The sequence below is a fragment of the Gadus chalcogrammus genome, chromosome 8 (assembly GCF_026213295.1).
Source record: "Gadus chalcogrammus isolate NIFS_2021 chromosome 8, NIFS_Gcha_1.0, whole genome shotgun sequence".
Classification (NCBI taxonomy): Eukaryota; Metazoa; Chordata; class Actinopteri; order Gadiformes; family Gadidae; genus Gadus; species Gadus chalcogrammus.
The window spans coordinates 20,608,330-20,631,852 of NC_079419.1; the positions used below are offsets into that span (position 1 = coordinate 20,608,330).

Below are 23,523 nucleotides of genomic sequence, written 5' to 3' on the forward strand. Positions count from 1 at the left end.
GATGTGCATTGACTCTTATAAATAAATACATTTAAATAAAGAAAGGACTCACGTCTGCTGGCGTGACCCCCTGAACGCTCCGGCTCTTCTTCATGCTGCCCAGCGTCCTGGAGAAAGTCTTGTTCTTGACTCTGCTGCTCCGGTCTCCCTCTCCAGGCGGTTCCTTCCTGTCTAAACAACTCTCTGGACCAAGATCCCCGTTCCGTCCCTGGACAGCCTCAGCGCCTCCTCTGACCCTGGGAGTGGAGAGGAGGCGGGAGAGGAGGAGGAGGAGGAGAACCATCAGACCCCAACAAACGGACTAAAGTCAAAACAATCGGTCCAGTGGTACTGGAGTTGGTGTTTAACGATATGAATACAACAGGTGTGAAAACACATGCCTGCTTGGCATTCCCATGGTTCAAATACATGTTATCTTGTAGATTGGGTAATCGTAAATACCAGGTGTTGGAGTAGAAAAGGTCATATGCCCATTAAAGGAGCCAAATCGGCCTATTGTTATTGGAGAAACGTCCCCCATTTTGAGTTGTTTTGATGCATGGCCACGCCCATGTTTGGCTGATTGGCAGGTGGAAGCCCCGGTATAAGGGGATTCGTTTTTTCGGACAGAGGTTGGAGTCCTGGTATTCTAGTTGGGAGCGAACATTAGTTTGATGGTAGGATGCACAAATTCACCATTGTGTATCTTATGTTATGGAATATACACTCCATTTTGGGAAAAGACAGAAGATGGTTTCGAAGTCCCGAAGATTTTCCACCAAAGTGAAACTTACTGTGATAGTCAATGAAGCACTCAAAAGGGGATTTAATAAGTGTATTACCATTGTGGGGCCAGTGTACACAGTGTTGACTTGAAACCTTTACAACTCTGCCTTTTCCATTGCAGGCCGAGTTCCAGTGTGCCAATTACATGTTTACAGATCGTCTATGACAGCCCAAATATGAAGAGAAAGAATAAGAGGCACCTTGTTCACCCAGATTTGAGCAGTTCTACCATCAGACCTTAGATATTCATTTAAAGTCTGATTTGTGAGACTACTGAAGCCAGTACCAGCTGTTTGATGGAGGGCTTTGATCAAAGGGTCAACCTTTCCAAGAAATCCATTCAGGTCAGCTGAGCCTGTCTGCGGTGCTAAAGATCTTCAGAGGTTCTGCTGTTCATCCATTATCCAGGGAGTCTATACAACCAGCAAGCACACATAGGTGGCTGGTCACCCTGACACAACCCATCAATCACCCCCCCTCGACTCGTTAAGGCTCCTACGACTATGCGACTTAAAAGTCTGGGCCGACTTCAGCAGAAACACGACCCGACTGGTCTTGACGATCAGTTTTGGCATGTTGACTAGTGAGTGGTTCACAATAGGCGACTGGGAACACAGGGGATGTATGGAGTCATCAACAACCCTCTGATTCATGGCCTGTTCTGTTTGGAGCGTGCGTGTTTGCAGGAGAGTCAATAGAAGTTGCTCAGGTAAATAGTTATATATCATCTAAGTCATCTGTTACGAGGGACAGGCCATTTGTTTCTTTGTTTCTTCTCTCGCCACCATAATCGCCGATTTGAGTCTCAGTTCCCCCCATACTACGCAAGTCGGACACGATAGTATTGTGACAAAGCGATCGTCACTAGATTATAAAGATTGACACATGCTATGGATTCAACGCTACAGATTAACGCTACGGCATGGAAGTCAACAGACTATTTTAGACATTGCATGAATATTTGTGCATGTTGTATGTTGTATTCCCTGTCATTGATAACATTCAGTCATTGATTGTCATTCAATTGCTCTTCTCACGGTTTATTGTTTGCCGGCATCGACATCATAAGATGTATATACTATAATCACGACATTCATGATCTCTTGCATTATACATTATTGCATTGCTAGCATTATACTCATTATGCTCATCAAGCCATAACGGCCCCTCAGAGTAATAATCAATGTTCTGTTCAAACTGTCCTTCATTCGCTGACCAGAGTTCTCCTGCGTTAAAGGTTAAGTCCGTGTTTCACTTCCTGTCTTTATATGACAGGATATCACAGGGTTTTGTAACACTTCATGTTCTGTATGTGTGTGTGGGGACTGTAAACTGAAACCTGGCCACAGATGCTGTTTGTTACGCATTCGCCAAATGTGTGTGCTCCTGGAGAGACTGGTTAATCAATACAAGAGAGAGAGAGAGAGAGAGAGGAGAGAGAGAGAGAGAGAGAGAGAGAGAGAGAGAGAGAAGGAGAGAAGTAGAGGATGAGATGAGAGAGAGCGAGGCAGAGAGCGAGACAGGAGGCGAGGAGAGAGAGCGGGAGAGAGAGAGAGAGAGAGGAGAGAGGGGGCGAGAGACGAGGAGAGAGAAGAGAGAGACCGAGACGAGATGGAGCGGCGAGAGAGAGAGAGCATAGAGATGAGAGACCAGAGCAGAGAGAGAGAGACCGCAGAGCCAGAGGAGAGGCGAGAGAGAGAAGAGTGGAGAGAGATTGATTGGAGAGAATGGAGAGACGGAGAGAGAGAGGGTAGACGAGAGAGAGACAGGCAGCAGAGCAGAGGACAGATGACAGAGAGAGAACGAAACACAAGAGCGATGAGAGAGATGACGAGAGCGAGAGAGAGACGAGATGAGAGCGAGAGAGAGCGAGAGAGAGAGAGAGGACGAGAGAGAGAGCGGCTGAGAGAGAGAGAGAGAGAGAGAGAGAGAGAGAGAGAGAGAGAGGGAGAGGGAGAGGGAGAGGGAGAGAGAGAGAACCCTTGAGCGGAGATGGGTAAACACAAGGCATCTATATATTGTTTTTTTCTTTATTCTTGATTTTGCAAGAGCAAGAGCCAGAGAGTGGCGTGCTGGAGCAGTTTCAGGGAACCACCCCCACCCACCGGCTGATGGCTGCTCATCCATTTGAGAACTCTGATACATAATGCATGACATCGCCACCACGCACTCGCGGTTGTCTGAATAATAACATGCTGCAGGAGGACTCAGCAGGAGATGCCCTGGAATCCTTCTCTCTGGAGACGTGGGGCAGGGATGTTGGGTCAGATGGGGACTTCTGTTTAAGTGTAGATATATGGGGGGGGATGGGAATGGAAAGGCATGAAAGAGAGGAGAGATGGAGAGCATGGCTGGATGTAATGACGACAGGGGGGGGGGGGTGTAACAATGATCACTGCTTAACAGCACCTACTGCAGGTGGCTTTTCTGGGCGCCTCCATAACCAAGACAGAGGGTGATGATGGAAACCGGTTCATTGCAGAGTTTATAGTACAATGGGACATGAAGCAGGTTATCTCCCTGAGTGCGTGTTGGCTGGCTTAACCCTGAGTGCGTGTTGGCTGGCTTAACCCTGAGTGCGTGTTGGCTGGCTTAACCACATTCATGTCTCAATGCCAAAAATTGCACTATAAAAACACAAGCACAAGCACTGCTTAAACCAGCCATCACCCCCCCCCCCACACACACATCAACACACACACATCATCACACAGATCACACACACTCTACAGGGGGCTTATGTGAGACGGAACAAAATATTCATGTTTCATCTCTTTCAGAAAGTGTACCATCACGGCCCTCCCAACAAAGGAAGTAAGTTCTAACACAAAGCTCTTGATTGATGACTCGAGAGACTCTTTGAGGGTCCTTTCAAAGTTCATGAATAAGTTTACGTCATTGGGTGTTTTCGTCCCAAAAATGTTGAGAGCACACATTTGTGGGTGGCCGTAGTGTCTGGATCCCAGCCGTACAGATCTGCTTTACCAGTTCAACCAGAGCAGTTAGTCAACACCTTAGCGTTGACTGCCTGTGTTTTCAGCATTGCCAATGTTTTCCTATGAAGTAGAGAGTTGAGTTGCGTTCTCCACCTTGAGTCCCCATCATAGATGTAATGGTAGGACCATAGTCTGAGGAATAACCAGGGTTTCACGTTTAAAGTTATTTCACAACATTACGGGTCAATAAAATAACATATACATCTCCTATAACCTGAACACACAGTAGACTTAGGCCGCATATATTCAGTGTTGTGGGACCCTTCATTGAATCTGCTGTGTTTAGGCTTTTTCAAGGTCAACAGGAGAGACTGTTATCTTTGGGTATCATTTCTTAAAAAGGTTATATGAGATTGCACAATCTTTTGTTATGTTGTTGAAACCCAGCACTTCACCCTGTGTGATCTCCCATTCGTATTATTTAGCTCAGAAGGAAGAACAAATTGCCTGTAGTGCGAATCTGGGTTCAATGCATTGACTCGGGTAAAATTCGGATTATACATACTGCAACTGCACTTGGTTCCAGTTCAAGCAAATCGTTAGACAGCTCTTATATAGTGCTTATTTCTAACGTCTGTAGTTCATGATATGTTTTAAGGAAGAAAGAGTTATGCACTCAATCCTATATATTGCGTCTTATTGTATGGGACCAGTATAAAGACCATTCAGCCTCTGGCATCAACAGTTGAGAGCCCGCTATTGTGGGAAGAAGGGAGCCTTAATGAAAGGCTTAATAATAATGCATTTCAACACATGTTTTGGGCATCTTTTGTTGCAATGACCCGTACAAAAGCTACCTTTGTGTGGGAAGCCTCAAGCATTAATGTGTATGACGAAGATGGAGTCAGCCCTCACAGCTGTCCATTGTGTGTGTTTGTGTGTGTGTGTGTGTGTGTGTGTGTGTGTGTGTGTGTGTGTGAGCCATGTGACACAGCCGAGGCTGCCGGACACAGCGTCATGGGTCAATGGGTGCAAGACGGAGCCTGTCCTATGACAGCAGCCGACTAGTCTCTAGGGATAAGGCATTGATCTTCCCTGGGGGGAAAGTATTCACTGAGCATGTGAACTTTGCTCGATTCCAACCAGCCCCCCACAAGGAGAAATGGCTGCAGAGAGGTTAGCATCACGGCGTCTTCTCTTGGAAGGATTCACTTGGCTGAGTGAGACAAAAACATACACATACACACGTATATGTTCCCAAACACACAAGTGGTGCACACACGCATATGCATCATGCACACGGCCTCATGTGGCCTTCGCTACATGACTGACTGCCTCTACAAACCAAACCACTTTTCAAAGCATCTGCAATAAATATTGAATCAAATATAGGCCTGTATAATACTATAATGTAGGATAAAATAGAATACAGCTAAATTAAAGTATAACAGTGTAGAATTAAGTGGCGTCTAGTGGAAAGGACCTGCCAAAAATGTAACATAAGATTGATACGTTTTAATTAGTGTGCAATCCCATGAGGCTCTGAATGGTTGTGTTTTGATTTGTTTGTGCCCTCAGGTCTCAGGATTTGGACCCCAACAGTCTGTGTTCCTCTCCTCCTCTACTCTAACTCTATCCCACACACATGTTACCCAGGGATCAGGGGCGGAGCAGTTCACAACATTCACGCTTTGTTTCATATTTTACGGTTTTGGGGTCACCGTTTTTCTGTTCGGTACATGACGTTTTTGGTAAAGGGGATGACCCAAGGTCCTTTAAAAATATATGTATATATATTATAGGATTCCCTCCAAACAAGGTTAAAGTGGCACAGCGCCACCCTCTAACATTTTAAAACAGGGCTGTAGTGACCAAGATATTTAATTTCTGAAAACACGTTTTGTTGGAATAACGCTTCTAAAGCAAAACTGCAGTAGAAAAGTGGGGAGGGAAAACTGTGTGAAGGACCGGGAGAGAGAAATGAAGAGAGCTTGTGGCCACTGACAGAGTAGGTGGCATGGAGCCAGTGATAGAAATTTGTGCTCTGTTGTTTTCTGTCATTTTCTCATGGTGACGATGTCAATTCCTCTCCTCCCCCGAGACCAAAGTTCTTTCAGATATTCGATAAATAGCCCTCTATTTCAGGCAGAGGAATGCACTTCATGTTGCTTCCATAGAGTTATATTAGCTGCTTGAATACCAATGCTATCAATCTATCAATCTATCAATGCAGAAGGACCAAAGTGAATTTGTTGCCTATTGTTAATTCTGCAAGTGCTGTGTGGAGGAAGCCACTGGCTTTGGGATCAATTCTTGGTCCGAGTCGGGCTCTGTTTCAACAGAGCTTCAGTGTAGCGCTGGCAGCACTGCGTAGCAGAAGGACAATATAGTGGAAAGATTTTATTGCGGTCTTGTTCTGTAAAATGAGAGGAAATGGATGGTACTGCCTAGGCTTTGTGCAGTGCTGAAAGGTATAGCACTGCTTACGTGGTACGGGAGAAAGGACACTTTCACGTATAATAAAGGGGTGCAACCCCATTTGTTTGGGTGCCACCAATATAAAGTGTTCCTCCTGAGCCCTGGCCCTTTATGTCTACACTCTGGGCTGGTTCTCTTCCATGGAGGACAGTAGGACACCATGTTGCATCGCCATAGGTCTCTAGGACCCCAGAGCAGACAAACGGCACCATAAGGAGCGTATAAAAAAGATATTGGAAGGAGTTGGGCGAGGTATCCCCATGGCTACGACCCATTTGTGTTTTGTTTTTTTACTAGTGCGGTTGTTGTGCTAATGAGCGATGCTGTATATGCGCCCTACTTTGGCGTTATGCTGTGTATCCAAGAAGCTTAACCCCTCAAGGAGGCAGGCAATGAAATCAACTGCTAGCCAGACGGAGCTCCAGACCTCCACACACACCTCCACACACACCAGGAGCTCCACACATCTGCAAACATGCACACACACACCGGGCATTTTACTATGGGGTAAGGGTGGCGGTTCGCAGCTGAGGGGGGTTATGATAAGTGGTGGGCATTATTTATTACAGCCATGATTTGGAGACGTTAGTTGGTATCCAAAACGAAACTATAGCGACAGCACTCCATCCTGTAATGAAAAGCCACCTATTCCGCTGCACATGTGTTTGTGTATTATTTTGTTGACGTTGGACAAAACCGCAACAAACAATCGCGTTCAATGTAACATGACGTTTACTAACTTATCATGACTAAATAACTAAGTACAATTACTAAATCGATCAAAGAACCTCATCCCTCGACACTTGACACAGCTGCTTGGTGCTCATTTTGGAAGTATCTACTGGCACCTCACACAATACAGTACAGGACACCTTACACAATAGAGGCCAGTACAGGACACCTTACACAATACAGTACAGGATACATCACACAATAGAGGCCACCGTAGTCGATGGACAGGAAGGGGTTGCGGTGGATTCAGTTGGTGGCAATCTGCAACCTCACCACTAGTGGCCTCCCCAATGTTACACACTGGAACTGATAATACATCTATGAAATCACGAAGTTGTCAGTCTATGTCAGGACGGGAAATCTCTGTTTTGTCTGATTAAGCGCTCTGACCACATCCCATCATGACAAAAACCGCATCCATAAAGAGACTGTAGAAACGTTTGACTCAATTTCAAATCCATGTGAACGATGTGATTTAGCGTATGGAAGTAATACAGACCCGTTAAATTGAGCAAAACAGTGGAAATGCACCAGGCCTACCGAGCTCTGATGAAGATTATGATGTTCAGCAGCGCGAGGGGGTGTGTGCTTAATCCCTGCTTTGTTGTGATTCATGTTATTTTGTGCATGCTTATGTCCTAAAAAGCACCTAAAGTCTGCAATAGTCGTCCGCCAACAAAGCAGTCTAAAGCGGGGAGTGGAAGGCGGACTGAAAGGTCCAGTCGCCGCTGGTCTAGAGGGGTTTAGTGCTGGAACCGGACCGGGGATTGTCTCTCCTCGTGCCCTGCTTTATGGCCATTGACCCATTTCACACAGCTTGGTTTAAAGACAACGTCTGTTGTAAATCTCTCATTAGGTCCAACATAGAGTATGACAATTGTAATAATTGCCTCTTACCAATATTAATTGTCTATATAAGCCTAATGTAATTGATGGAGACCTATTAGAATGTGCTGTAGGTAATATCTATGACATAAATTGAGAGCCCCTATTTAGTGTGGTTTACAAAAATGGCAAAGTCGTCCAACATTGAGTGAAATGTAAGAATATCTGTTTGGACGGCATGTGCTCTATGAGACAGTTTAGCTTAGAACGCGCACACACATGTCCCACACATGCTGAAATGGACACTTGAACCGTTGATTCTCCGGGTGCAGAACACAGAAACACCACGCCATGGCATCCTGATCTCTAATTTGAAACCTTGCCTCTCTTTCTGCCGTCAATCCTGGCGGTCCTTTGATTTTCTGTTCCGCTCGTTCCACTGCGTCATGGCCATGGATTCCCTCCCTCCCCACGTTGTCAGAGCCCTCCTTCTGAGGGTGCTCTGTGGACATCACCAGGCCCCGTCCCGTAGCGAGGGGGGATTGAGACTAACCCCCCTTGAGATCTGGGGTTGTCAGTGGTTAATGAAACACAAGGTAGAAGACATTGTTTATCTAAAACGGTAGTTCCACTAAACTAGAAGAATACTATATGCTATGTCAAATAAAAGGTAAGAGATGATTTAAACAACCCAAATTGTCGTATTCTTTTTGATATTTGACCAAGATGCTCTAACTAAGTTCGACCTAGTGGGACCAATTAATTTAGTTAACAGCTAGAAGGGTGCTACACTCATGCACATGCACGTATCAAATCTGTATTCACCCCGAAGTCACAAGTTTCTCATTTGACCAGTCTGACCTTACTCACTCATGCATAGCAAATATACACAAACAACAACACCACCCTTGGTTGAGTTATTCACCTCAGTGTACCTCTAATGCAATGGGGAGTGTGTTTATCTTGTACTGATCAGTAAATACTACCTTGTAATAATAAATGTGATCTATAAGGCTCAGAGTACGCCTATTGGCTTAGCTATTTCACATCACGATTGATCCAAAGAAGTTGTCCATGAGTTGTACATACTGTTTAGTAATCGAATCAACTGCAATAAACGCTCATTCCGATTATAAAAATATATTTTAGGTTTGGTCTTGGGTTAAATATTGGGCACAAAGAGTTAAGCATAGAGCATTGGCCGAGCTTGGCAGACAAGATTGAAAACTTCTTGTTTCAAAAAAATCGTAAGAAACCCTGTTGAACTCAACCTTTGGCACAAGGTATAAACAGCATGACAGTAGTACAGTGGAGTTGAAGAAAAACCGACTAGTTTTTCCATGGATGATTAACACAAGGAAATGTATGTTCCAGACCTGAGGCTACTTGAAGAAGCCCTTTTTAATGGGCCTACTCGAACAGGATGTGGCTGTTGCTTGTGCAATTCCTTGACTATTTCTGCCAATCCAAACAGCCCCTGATTCAATTTGGTACCTTCATGGAACTTTGATATACAAGTACTTTCAAAGTTCTTCCTTGGTCCTGTCTCCTGTCTCAGTGTTACACCTAGAAAGAGAGGGGGTGGCCTCTTTTGTGGCCAATGGCGATCTGTAACAGTAAGCAACAGTAAAGTGAGTATCCTTGAATATATTCTGTTTAACAGCAAGCAGTTAAAAAATTCTGCCTTTGGATATCGACTGAAATGGAGATACAAAGTTTGGACATGATAAATCATGTCCATTTTTGGGAGAAGACTTCTAAACTAAACAAGGCGAAGACTTGATATATTTGATGTCGGCGGGAGTGTGTATAGTTTGGATAGGGACACGGTTTGGGTGAACATTCCAAGATAACAACAGCAGTAGAAAAACAACAAACCAATCTCCCTATGCGTTGGTGTCATGATCGGAGTCTCTCGCTATGAAGTGAGATGAAGTGAGCCATTTTGCACAGCGAGAACTTAATTCAGAGCTTTCTTAGATTGAAGGAACAGCAGAAGTATCACTTTTATTTGGGAGTTATAAAGCTTTGGCTGTTGTATTGGGGGACACTTCTTGATGAGTTTCTGGTCAGAGAGTTTGGAAGACTTATCCCAAGAATTCCAAGAAGGCACATATTAGTTGATTAACAAACCCACAGATACATGATGCTTGCACAGTAAACAACAGAACATGAAATAGCAAGTCGCTTGGTTGTAGCCAGCAGTTGAGAGTGTGGAGTAGCGATGCAGAATCCACCATACCAGCTACGATGATTAACGATTAACCGGTTTTACTATTAACTGTGCTGCTAAAACGTAAAACAAACTTAAGGGCTTAGCTGTGGGCTTAGCTGTGCTGAGTGTTTCTGGTTTCATTCTCAAAATAGGGTATATTGGTACATCCTTTTCATCAACAGTAGCACAGCTAGGACAATTAAACAAACAGAAAACTGCACGTTCGATCTACCGCCCGCACGCGGTAGATCCCAGAATCCCTTGCCCCACACGATTGGGAGGCGAGGGCCCTGCTGGAAGGCTGGGAAGGTGGGATGGCTGGCGTGGGGCGGGGGAGCGCGGCACGTTGAAGGGGAGGGACAACACTTGAACTTCAGTTCACTTTGTGCAAGGAGTGCATCTCGCAGCTTGTGTTCGGCCAAGCGATTGAACAATCAACATCTGTGAGTACTGGCCGGCCGTACGGACTCCTGGTGGAATTTAATTTTCTGTTTTTAAGCAGTTCCATCGACAAAGTGGAGAACTCCCAGTAGCAGCCACTAGAGAGGGGGAGGAGCGTTGCATTACGTTGTCAAAAGGTCAGCAAGCTGTTGGTGGGCCGAGCTGGTAGACTTCCAGCACAATATCATGGGAACATATTCAGATTTTTTTTATGTTGAGGAGAAAAAATACCATTCAATCTCTAATCAAAGATAACATCAAGTCCTCTACATCCAAGATAAAATATATATCAAAATAAAGAAAATATTTACCAGCCTCTCCACAACCTCAGAGTAACAAAAAGGCTCTCAACAACATCACAGCTTTAGACTCACTGTCTTCTTAAATCCCTCTTTTATAAGATGGATTGAAACCTCGGCCTTCACTGTGCTTTATTTTCTGCTTTGCCTTTGGTGCAAGGTGCTACAATATTATTAAATATATAGTCATCTCGGCAGAAGGAGATGCACTGGAGTGATATTCTGAGAGTATACAGTACAGTGCTACTCAGGGGCGGAGCGGGACACTAATGGCGCGTTTCCACTGCAGGGTGCGGAACGGATCGGATCGCAAAGGTGCGGGTCGGGTCGCGTTTCCACCGCCAAAAGTGGGCGTGACCCGGACTTTGCCGTACCCGTTCCGGCCCCATTCTCGGGACTCCTCCGTTGCGGTACCCAAAACGAGACCAGACGCCTGAAAGGGTCCCGTGAAATTCTAGCTACACCCCCCCTCCGTTGATTGGTCGACAGAATCGTCACTTCCGGGTGACGCGGGGATAAAAACAAACAAACAGTAGCCTCGAGGTATTATTCTTTACAATTAACATGTCGCGTAAAAAGCTTGCTTGGGCGAACAAGGAGGTGGAGACGTTCGTCTGCATTCTTGGGGAGGAAGACGTTGTTTACGATGTTTACGTAGCTGCCGCGGCGATCGACATCCGGCCTACCACCAAGGGTACTGTCGGCAGTGGAAACGCGACCTCGGAACTGAGCTGGGCTATACCGCCCCCTCCCTACCGCACCTTTGCGATCCGATCCGTTCCGCACCCTGCAGTGGAAACGCGGCATAATAGCCACCGGGAGAATCCTCCCCGGTCCGGCCCTCCCTCCCCCCCGCAAACAACGTTTTTTGGTTTTTTTTTCAGTAATAAAAAAAAATCGGTAAAAATTAATGATATAATTATAATTAAGAAAATAAAAATGTGTAAAATAGGCCACAGTTCTGCTCTGTGCGGAAGAGAATTGGCACTCCGAGAATTGGCGCACTTCCTTACAAGACCGGTAACCATAGCAACGCCGGTAAACAAAAGCAAGCAACCACGAACTTGCTCGCCTTCTCTGTCTGACGTGTCTTTAGGGTCATGCCATTAGACGTGGGGCCGCTCATATATCCCCCTACATTTCCGAAAATGGACTTGCCCTGCAAGCTGTTTATTGGATAAACGCATTTCCCAATCCCAGGAGTCTTTGCTCCATTCTACGTCAATTCAAGAACAAATCAAAGTAAACTGTAGTTCGTATTATTTATTTATTGCTATGAAAGTTCTGTAACGCCTGAATAATGAAGAATTAAATGAAGTAAAAAAAAATAAGATAAAAAAAAAAACATGAATGAGACATAGAGAGTAAGCAAGTGGTATAAGTATTGGTTGGATGTTCCCGAGACATATATTGTTTATTTCGGGGTTTTTCACGGCGTCTCGACAGGGAATAAATTATGCTCAGGGCCGGCTTGCAGACGCTCCTCGGCCGCTCACAACTGTGGGCCGGTGCAACTGACTTCGTAGGCCGCTACACAATTGCGGGCCGGTCCACCTGACCTCGCTGGCCGGCCGGCCGACCGGGAAATCTCCCGATCGTCCAGACGGCCACTCCGCCTCAGGTGGTACTTATGATGGGAAGCATCCAGCATTACAGAGCAGATGAAGGCCACGTGGTCATCAGGACCATATGGGAAAACTACCATCAAGCCCATGGAATCAAAGTGAGGCTCGCTTTCCTGTCACTGATCAGACGAATCCAAGTCATTTTGGTAGGTAGCAGAAACACTTCCTGTTAAAAGTCTTACTGTGAAGAAGAATATAGTCTGCTCATATGATATGTGGCAGACTGGCGATCTGCTGACATCAGGCAATCGCAAGGGAGTTGGGGAAGACTATCTAATTGGTTACAAGCAAGGCATGATGGGTACCAGGAAGCATGGGCCAAAGTTCAACGTTGACTTTTGTCCACTGTTTCTCATTTTTTTCTACATCCCATCTCCCCCCACCATTGGTTACACCAACCTCCCACGGTTGGTTTTGTCAATAAATGCCTGGGAGAATCCCAATGAGAGTGCAACGACAATGGTTTCGGCCCACATGGAGCTGGTGAATCGCCTGCATAAATGAATAAGATGAACTCTGTGTAGAAACAATACACAGCACTTGCCTGCTTGCAATGAGGCTTGAGGCACATGCTGTAGTCACTCACAGCCACTTACTTACGCAATCTGGAATGTGACTCCTTCCTCCTTCCAACAGGACTATCTTTCCTTATCTTAAATTAGCTTAGCTTTTAGATTTACATGACATAAAAACAAGGGGCCTGTTGACCTGCAGTAGAAGAAGTGGGGAGGGTGAAAGACCAGGAGGGAGACAGCTTGTGGGCACTAGCAGAGTAGGTGGCATGGAGCCAGTGATGGAAATTTGTGCTCTGTTGTTTTCTGTCATTTACTCATGGTGACGATGTAAATTCTTCTCCTCCCACAAGACCAAAGTTCTTTCGTATGTTCGATAAATAGCCCTCTATTTCTGGCAGAGGAATGCACTTCATGTTGCTTCAATAGATGGATGGATGGATGGATGGATGGATGGATGGATGGATGGATAGATAGATAGATAGATAGATAGAGAGATAGAGAGATAGAGAGATAGAGAGAGAGAGAGAGAGAGAGAGAGAGAGAGAGAGAGAGAGAGATTATATATCTCTCAAATTTGCTCAGTTGTGTCAGTCAAATCCCTTTGTTATAACAGCACCACGCCAGCAGGGGCCTGGGGGGCTGAATGTGAGGCCCCTAATAAGGGGTCACCCAGTGGTGACAGCTTTGCTTTAGGTCAACCCCCAGGGGGACGCTTTCGGTTAAATAGGCAGTGAGGAATGGAGACTAGTGTTGAACATTCATCTCTTTGGTCATGGTGATGATGTTGATGATGATGGCGAGATAACAGAAAGATCGAGGAGCATTGCTTTAAATAAAAAGGCACTGGACTACAAGTGTCTGGGGGGCTTGAACACACACACATTATGCTTTGACAAACAGCGCCAGTACATGTTCATCAAACACACTCTCACACACACACATACACACAGACACACAAACACATGCACACGCAAAGTAGTGCCTCTGTTCCTCACCAGCTAACCTTTAAATAAGAGAATGGACCACTTTGCCAGGAGCTCAACATTCATCACAGAGATCCGATACGTTGGGTACACAAGCAGACAAAAGCGAGTGTGTTATTCAGAGTAAATGTGAAGCAGGTGATTTACTCTACACTAGTGAGAAAAACCGACAATCTGAAACTACATGTGATTAACCCATATGATGCACAGCTTACCGATCCGCTTCACCCTGACCTTCACAACACCAATCCCTAAGCCCTAGCACACTATCTCTAACACTTCAAGACAAGTCAATCGCTACTGGAAACCCAGTCAGTTCGCTGCCGGCAAAACCGATGATGACTGACTGTAGAACAGTCGATACAAAATGTAATCCCAGCCCAACGTGGAGTGAGTGATGGAGATTGGATGGATGCCAATTGTTGTTGAATGGAATCTGTTGTATTTAATACAAATCAACGGACCCTTGTCTAGTTGCCCCCAACCATGTGATCTACCCAGCTTCAGAAAATGTTCCAATATTTTTTTTGGATAGGAAAATGGGAAAAAGGTCTCCGTTTTGGAAGCATAAGAGCATTGGAATGTGGGTTATTGTGTTTACTAATGGTTTTTGGTCATTGTTCAATAATTCATCGTTAATTCATTATGGGGAAAATGATGCATGTACTGTACTGAATGAATCATGTTTTTTTTGTTGGCAATCCTCTGTCCTATTGAGAGGACTAAGAAGCGCTGAAGTAGCTTGGGATGTGAATGACTAAACAATTTCATTTTCTATTTTTCTGCTTGAACCGTTCTGTCCCTAATACCTACAGTGTTTAATTATCCTATAATCGTACAGGCCAAAAATTATATTAAATAAATAATATATATGCAATACATCATAAAAAAATTACTCTAACAAAATGCAATAATAATAAGTTATCTTTATCTTATCTAATGCGCGTACCATTGCGAGTCCCTTTAAATGATAGCGGAGCGACAGCAAGCGAGCACATCAAAAAGAAAGCTCTAGCGCTTCATACATGCATGTAGGGGTTCAGGTCAGACAACGTGACATGGCCACAAAAAACAACATATCTCACAATTCTTACAATTTGTTTAGTTTTTCTTCGGTGTGTACCATCAGGCCTGGACAAAATTGTAGGGTAAACAGTGAGCTAACTGAATATTGTAAATATAACCTATTTGTGATATTACTCTTCATCAATATATATTATTCAGTTTGGGTCATAGTGTTGTATGCATACATATTTACTGTGTATTGTTTACACAGTATAAACAAATACACTCGCTTATATTTAATATGTGTATGATTGTAATAAAATCCTTTCACGATTCATTACTAAACGATGATAAAAAAAATCTTAGTACCAACACAATCGGTATTTAACATTCCATACTAATATTATTTTTTTGGTGGTTATTGCGATGTGACGTCGCGATACACGCCCTACCGCGATACAAGCCCTATTATTATGATCTGACACTGGGAAGTCCATAGCGTGAGGCCTGCTTTTTAAAAACTTCAGATACATATAAGAAGTGTCTTCGTACAGACTATAGCAATTATGGGCTTGGGCTCGTTAATTTGGCTCTTATCATTTGCACGACGGTGTGTTTGCAATAAATTAATATCTGAAGTCATTGTCCAGTGCAGGAAGAGGGCCAAACCCTACAGCACTCCTGCAAGTGGACATCACATAACGTTACACACTGACCTCATGTGACAAACAAGTCACACACATGGACACATGACCATCATTCATATTTTAAATGGACGGCGAAATAGAGACAACACAGACGACCTTCCACATAACCCATCACTGCCGAATACTCGACCATAGATAGGCTAATAGATAGATTTAATTAGAAAGACGAGAGGAACTTCTGTTCCAACCCAAACGAGAACTCCTTTCTGTGTCTAAACTCCATATAGTATATTCATATCTGGATTGAATTCCTAGTTCCGCGAATGACTGAATAACACTCAATAGGCAGAATACCGCTTAAAAAGTCTTACGTGTGTCCGATTCCCGGGGAGTAGCGGGTGGTTCGGACTGCTACCGTACGCTCGTGTGGCTTATCCCGGGCCGGCTTCCGTTTCGGTATTTATCCGGTGTCTGGTCTGCGTTCCCGGGTTTCTATCCCCGACCCATCCCTGGATATCGATCGATTGGCTGAACAGCGACGAAGAGATCCTCGATTTACCTATAGCCGTGAGTGAGTACTCACTGGATCTGCAGCCAGACTCTCGTTCCCTCCCTCTCTCTCCCTCTCTCTCCCCCCTTCTTTCTCTCTCTCTCTCTCTCTCTCTCTCTCTCTCTCTCTCTCTCTCTCTCTCTCTCTCTCTCTCTCTCTCTCTCTCTCTCTCCCTCCGCTCTCCCTCGCTCTACCAACTCCACTTGACTTAGCTACTATCGATATAATTTGATTGTAAAGGACGTCACCCGGAATGCATTCACAGAAGACCTGTTCGTTTATGATTCATGATTTATATTATAAATATATGGATATCTTTCCATCTATCTTAAACAAAGAACAGTTGACATAGAAAAGTGGCTAAGGCTCAGTTCCCCATCGAAGGGACTATGTTTATATAATGCTTGCAGAAAATGTGCATAGCCATACAATTTAGAGATTGCATTAGTCTCTCCATGAGATATTAAGCTTATTTTTTGTTTGTTATGATTCTGATTCTGATTTCTGAATACGCCGCAGACTCGCAGCCCATGTGGTGGCGTGAGCCAACTCCTCGTGCTCTGACCCTGGTCCTGGTTCTGACCCTGGTCCGTCCTGACCCTGGTCCTGGTCCTGGTCCTGGTTCTGACCCTGGTCCTGGCCCTGGTCCTGACCCTGGTCCTGGTCCTGGTCCTGGTCCTGACCCTGGTCCTGGTCCTGACCCTGGTCCTTACCCTGGTCCTGGTCCGTCCTGACCCTGACCCTGTTCTTTGCTTGTTGGAAAGCTACTTAAGCTCGATTTATAGATGTCCCTGTAAATTGTTAAACTTCGGAATGGTTGAAGTCAGCGTTTCACCCTCATTGACTCCCATTATAAAGAGTAGCTCGCTGAGCACCTGCAACAGTGGTTATTGGTTGTTGGCTTTCCAAAACGTTCAAGGTATGTAGGCAATTCGATTCAGCATGTAAATTAAGCACGGATACCAAGATTGAGTTTTGTTTCATGGCTAGCTGTTTAGGTTTCACAATGAGTTATAGCGCTCCTGTGGTCTTATTTTGAGGAATAGAGCACTGTTCTGAAATATTTGCAATTCTTTGCAATGGGCTTGGTTTGTCACCTGCAACACTGAAGGGGGAGATGATTACCGAAAAGCAGGCAGAAAAAAATAAATAAATAGGAACATGAAAGAATGATGATAGATGATAAGATGATAATGATATGGCTGAACAGTTGAGTAAAACAGGAGGAATAATACTGCAGTGATCCACATTATACTTGGAGTACATTTAGGATGATGCGTGCCTTAAAATACAGAGTTAAACTGCCCACGCGATGCATCCTTCCGCTTTTCTAAACTACCAAACTAAAAACAGTGGCAGTTAGACGTCTATCTGCCAAGGCCCCAGGATTTATGTTGGTGTGGAATATTTTCCATTTTCAGCTAATGTTTGATTTGTGTCTTTCAATGTTTGTCTGTTTGATTGTGTTACACAGTATGCATGTGTGTATGCGTGTATGTGTGTATGTATGTGTGTGTGTGTGTGTGTGTGTGTGAGACGTGTGTGTGTGTGTGTGTGTGTGTGTGTGTGTGTGTGTGTGTGTGTGTGTGTGTGTGTGTGTGTGTGTGTGTGTGTGTGTGTGTGTGTGTGTGTGTGTGTGTGTGTGTGTGTGTGTGTGAGTCTGTGTGTGTGAGTCTCTGTTTGTGTGTGTGTGTGTGTGGTGTGTGAGTCTCTGTGTGTGTGTGTGTGTGTGTGTGTGTGTGTGTGTGTGTTTGCGTGTTTGTGTGTGAGTCTGTATGTTTGTGTGTGTGTGTGTGTGTGTGTGTTGCATATGACATCACTGGGCAATTGGGCAGTGGGGTATGTGTGTTGCAGATGTGTATACTATATACATCAAGGGCTGGATATATTTTAAGTAGTGCTGGGGTGCGTTGTGTGGTGAGTGAGTGTGTGTGTGTGCGTGTGTTTGTGTTATCTTATGTATGATGATCAATGTGTTGCGCAGCATTGTGTGCAGTAGAAGGATGTTGTAGTGCTGTGTTGTGTTGCACTGGGAAGTTTTCAGAGCTCTACTCACCGGCCAATTCTGGAAAATGTGATGACTTCTCTGTTGCCAGGCAACGGCCGTCCTGGAACAGAGATGAATGAACGTCCCTGAGCTCTGTTCTCATGCTACCATCATCTTCCTCGCTCTTCATTTTGTCTTTGCAGTCAGAGACAGAATTAAGCGTGACCCCCCCCCCCTCTACACCATCAAAAACGACACCCTTTAAGTGTGTTTTAACTGGATCTCAGATCCCCGTTTCTCTGTGTGTTCCCCCTCAAGGCCTTATTCACATTCATCAATCATGTATGCATATTCATATATTTAGCAGTGGTCTGTTTCAGAACATAGAAATAAAATTGAGGAACAAATTTCTTGGTCCACATAGTGGACCAATAAAAGTACCAAAAGGGATACAGGCAGCATCAATATAAACCTCCTCCATACCCATCAACGAGGAGTTCACCCTGGAGGGAGGCTGGGGGCCCCCTCTCTCTCCACAGCCTCCCCCATCAGACATCCTCCTGAGCATCCGCCTGACGCACACACACACATTCGCTGATCCTTTCATGTTTCAGTCAGCTCAAGGGTTTTGGAAAGCAGGTGGTGGAACCCTCAACCCCCAGACGCTCTGAACTGAGGAGCCTGGCTGCTGCACTGCGGGGGGGTCCCTTCCACAACTCTACTGTGACTACAGGCATAAGCAGTGTCCTTTACGCTCCACTGCTCCTAATAGCATGATTTTTTTTCCTCCAACACCAAATACATCGAACAATTCACTTGAGGTATCATTTATAAAGGGCTTCTATGTTCAGCGATCCACTGGTCAGACTCAGTACATCCAGTAATATTGTGGATTAGTAGCAGCACCAACAGATTAAGCATGTAAAAAATCTGTAATGTGAGTCTTTACACACATTCTCTTTTGGATGTATCTACTTCAAACTCTCACACACGTTCCGCCTCACACACATAATATATAGAAAACATGTACGAAGAAATAGAACCAGACAGGGCTATTATGTTTGCTTTCTGGTGCAATTCTTTATTCCACAATGAACTACTAACCTCTGTATATGTCGCACTGCACACGAATCAATGAATCATTTTATAAGCGTTTCCCAAAAGGCTTGTATGAAAAAAAAAAGAAAAGGAAAAGGGAGTGGAAGAAATACAGAAAACCTGGTCCCCAATTTGCATGTGTTTAATACTGCAGTGCTGTGTCTGAATTATTCATCACTCGGTTCGTACCTGTGCCTTTGTAAGTCAATGTATAGAGGTGCCCTGGCTGCCCCCTCTCTCCCTCAGTCTCTGGGCCAGATGGGTATAGTCAGCCCTGCTACCTTGCTCCTATACTTTCCTGGGAGGATCTTTACAGCACATTACCGCTGCTGGGCCCATGTGTCTGAGATCGAGAGTGGCTCAAGCGCTGAGGTGGAGATCTGCTTTAAGGAAGTCACATGGGGCAAGGCCTTATTATGTTTCCACAGCCCTGCGTTGAGATACTATACGAAAGGGAGGTTTGAAATCGCTTGTGATACAATCGAAGTGAGAAAAACACATAGTCATGAAAGTATTTATTTATTAGTGATAATGTGCTGGGGATAATACTTCCCCAGCACCAAAGGTAGTGTCTCAAAGTGCAGCGATTCAAGCAACAGATTATAATAAGGCTGCATACCTTTACCGTGTATGTAGTCCTTACCCCTGTGGTGAAGTCTAGGAAGGTTTTAGCCAATACATTGAGATTCAGCAGTTAGCAATATTTACAGTAGAAAAAAAAGACATACATTGATACAAAGGAGAAATATGATCTCTTTTACGTCAGATCGTTTCACTCAAACAAGATAAACTTAACATTAGACAAATGCACTGGAGTTGATGCGGCTGACAGGTGAATTGACTTCCAAGTTTTCTCCCTCTCACACACACACACACACAAAATTGATAGGCACTGGTAAATGTGTTTATAAAAAGTTGTATGTGATAGGAAATGTTTGAATAACAAATGTTTACATTCACATCACTTTCATGTACGAAGGCATAAATTCAAATTCAACAATGACTTCCGCTTGGCGTCTGCGGGGTTGTATATACAGGTTTGTTATTTAACTGCCATGTAGGATTAATCTTACATCAATTTATAGTTTCTGCTTTCACTCTTGGCAGTCCCGTGTGTGTGTGTGTGTGTGTGTGTGTGTTTGTGTGCGTGTGTGACACTGAACAGAACAGCGACACACAGCGCCACTTCTGGATTTAATTTATTTTGGTATTACAACCTTGTATAATCTTTGGTTAATATGTGATGTAAACATATGCTTCATGGTATAAAATTAATTCATAATTCATTCATTTAATTGATTCACATACGGCCCTGTTTAGCTGATTTTATGTGCTTTTGTTTCCAGAAAGGCACTTAGAACCATATTATCATTCTAATAAAAATAGAGAAATTTCGTATAGAGCTATATTGAGAAATCTGGAAATAGCATAAATGTTTTTGTTCTGATGACCTCCCTCTCTGCCTTGGTTTAAACTTCTCTGTAGGAAGGTGACAGGTAGGCGGGGGAGATCGACTATATTTGGTGCTTTGGATATCGCTTTAACTATGACCCTTTCTATCAGTGGTGCATCTCGTGTAGAGGCAGAGCATTGTTTAGGCAGATATATGTGAAAGTGGGATTTAAATATAGGGGGAAAGATGTGTAAATATAGATAAAAACAAAAGACAGAACGAAAAAAGGAAAATTACCTTAGAGTTTGACCTCTGGGGACCAGTACAGCCAAGGCACAGAAACAAGGGGACAGAGAGGTCTTTAACTTCTGGTACCCTTACGTAAAAAATGTTTTAAACATTACATAATCAACTTCTTGGTAACATGCCTTTTCGATTCCACATTATAGGCACCAGGATCACCACTCAATAGGGCAGCAGACCTTTTGCCTTCAGTCTATACATACATCCAACCATCCACACCTCACTCTGTAAATCCGGTGGTACATGCAGCTTGAGGCCCCCCCCGTCCTGGGGGAATGGACCAGACCACTCTACCACTGCTCCCAGCTGAAGTCGTCCCCACCTCCGAACACCACAAAGAAACCCAGGATTGTGAGGAAGATGACAGAGTTGCCGGCCATCACCAGACCACAAGCGCCCCACTGGATCTGTGACCGAAGCATTGGGAGAGGAAGTCTTAAAGGAGGCACTTAATATACCACACACACAAACACCCACACACCTGTATAAAGTACTGGAAAGTCATATTTATGTAAAAGTACAGATATCTTAGTTGAAAGTGACTCTGGTTAGTAAATGTTGAAGTTAGTTCATGTTGGTTAAAGTCAATACTGTAGTGAGGTAAAAGTGAGGGTTAGGGTTAGGTTACAGATACTCCATAAGACAACATCAGTGCTAGTTCAGTTACTTTACACACACAGCAGATGAAAACACATTAACTTTTTTTGTTTAATGTTTGTGTGTACCGTTTCTTTGCGTGCCAGGATCATTGGAAGGCCAAAGGCTGACACCACAATACCAGTAGTGAAAAAGTATGCCAGCTCCCTGCAGGCGTTGCTGGCAGAGTCGGTGTCCTCACTCAGCCTCTTGGCGATGAACGTTGGGATGGGGCTCAGCACGTAGAAGAGCAACACAAACAGCGGCCAGTACACCCTGGAAACAAACGAAAAACAATCAGAATCACTTTCGTTACATCTTATAAATTACAAGAACACAAGTACACAAGACTAAAATTCTTAGGCTTGGTTCCTCAACAGCCAAATAGAAGCAACAACGCATGATAAAGTAAATAAAAAGATGTAAAAATAAGTAAGCAAATAAGTAAAAAGTAAATAATAAATGATAAGTAAAACAGGACAATAAAGTCAAATCCCGTCCAGAATGCATGAATAAAAAGACAAACATAGCGAGGCAATTCATACTCAATAACATAATAATTACTTATACAATAACACACTCACCCGTATTGTTCCAACGCACAGCCCAGCAGCAGAAAGGTGAGCCCGATGGCTCCACTGAAGGACAGACCTACTAGTGCTGGAGACAACAGAGGCCACATAACATATGTCCATGGTCAGTGCACACACTTTGTTAAGATACATCGTAATCGTACATCGTAGGAAAGTGGTGAATTGTAAATATGGAAAGGCTTGAACTGTTTGATCAACGACACAACACAACACAACACAACAACACAAATAAGAAACCAGATAATGTGGGGACATGTAGCGTAGCAAGGCGCTGTATCACTGACAATATGTGTATATATAGTCGTAGTTATTAGCTCATATATTTGGAAGGCATACCTTTAACACCAGCCATTATAATATGTTTTTACTTCAAGATCCCTTCAATACTTTGTCCGTAGATGTCTTGGTTTCAGTCTCCGTTTTTAACTTGGTGAACTTCTCTCTTCCGGGTCCTTCCAAAGGGTTTTCTTTTCCTTTCATCGGATGACTTCCTTAAAGGGACAGTCACCCACTTTTACCTAGGCCTTAAAGAGCCCATGCCATTAAAATCACATTTTTCCTATTGTTTGTTAAATAACATAGGTCTGAATAAGTTTGTGAGCTGTGGTAAGTTTGAAATCTATGCAGTTTGTCTGCTGAATGCAATAGGCAATGAAAGAAAAAAGGCAGAAGAAATTAGCCAATCTGGATAAGGTGACACTGTGACGTAGCGTTGTCAAATTATTATTCATGGCCCTGCCCACTTGGTTGGTTCGTAACCACCCACAAGAATTCTGAAGGAGTCGTGATTGAGCTAGTGCTAAATGCTAATACGTGTACGGTAGTTGCTTAGTTCGTAGTAACAGGCTAGTTACAGAATTATGAATGCAATGGCAGAACGACATCGAACTACATGAACTGTGACATGCTGCCTGCCGCCGGTTGCCGCGAGGCACCACCGCCGCGAAGCACCACCGCCCGGCAGCGGGCAGCCGGGCGGTGGTGCCTCGCGCCGGCAGCAGGCAGCAGGCAGCGCACGGTTCTGTCTACTACAGATTGATGTGGAAGTGGAAGAACCAGAGACGTCGGAGAACCCGACGAAGTCCTTTGTGATTCATTATATCGTCTGGACGTGCACACAGCTTTTGGCCGTGATAATATGTATTATTTGATATAGATATCTATGTATTATATGATATTATTTAGATATAGAGCTCCAGGACTGTAACGCAAGTGTTGTACACTTCCTTGTTATTTGGATAACCGTTCTGCTGTTGGTGTGATGGCGCATAACGCGTCGGACTCTCGTCTCTGGTATTTCTCCAACGAGACTCGTATTGGGGGTTATCTCAGCCATGGTTGAGAAGGAATTGGGGAAAGGAACTTTGGCTTTGACTCGCTGAAGTACATGAACTGCGACTTGCCGCCGGTTGCCGCGAGGCACCATCGCCCGGCAGCGGGCAGCCGGCAGCAGGCAGCGCGCGGTTCAGTCGACTTCAGGTTGATGTGAAAGTGGAA

General features: G+C 44.3%; 2 protein-coding genes across 2 annotated transcripts in view; both read right to left on the reverse strand.

The window, feature by feature from the left end:
- Positions 1-16,065, reverse strand: part of LOC130388287 (cAMP-specific 3',5'-cyclic phosphodiesterase 4C-like) — a 56,660-nt gene extending 40,595 nt beyond the window's left edge. Inside the window, exons 1-2 of the mRNA XM_056597725.1 lie at positions 15,838-16,065; positions 53-236 (exon numbers count right to left, since the gene is read on the reverse strand). Coding sequence (XP_056453700.1) covers positions 53-94 — 42 coding nt within the window. The 5' untranslated portion in view covers positions 95-236; positions 15,838-16,065. The remainder of the gene's footprint in view (positions 1-52; positions 237-15,837) is intronic.
- Positions 16,066-20,745: 4,680 nt separating this feature from the next.
- Positions 20,746-22,504, reverse strand: LOC130388302 (leptin receptor gene-related protein). The gene is made up of 4 exons (XM_056597747.1): positions 22,363-22,504; positions 22,018-22,093; positions 21,523-21,709; positions 20,746-21,204 (listed from the first exon to the last, which is right to left on the reverse strand). The coding sequence occupies exons 1-4, from the start codon at positions 22,376-22,378 to the stop codon at positions 21,088-21,090; spliced, it is 396 nt and encodes a 131-aa protein (XP_056453722.1). The 5' UTR covers positions 22,379-22,504; the 3' UTR covers positions 20,746-21,087.
- Positions 22,505-23,523: the final 1,019 nt, after the last annotated feature.

What these genes read in the sequence shown, in the direction of transcription:
- LOC130388302 (XM_056597747.1), bottom strand. An exon ending in TGTGCGTTGGAACAATACGG is followed by an intron (nt 21,710 to 22,017) that starts GTGAGTGTGTTA and finishes GTTTGTTTCCAG; the next exon opens with GGTGTACTGGCCGCTGTTTG. An exon ending in TCCTGGCACGCAAAGAAACG is followed by an intron (nt 21,205 to 21,522) that starts GTACACACAAAC and finishes CTTCGGTCACAG; the next exon opens with ATCCAGTGGGGCGCTTGTGG.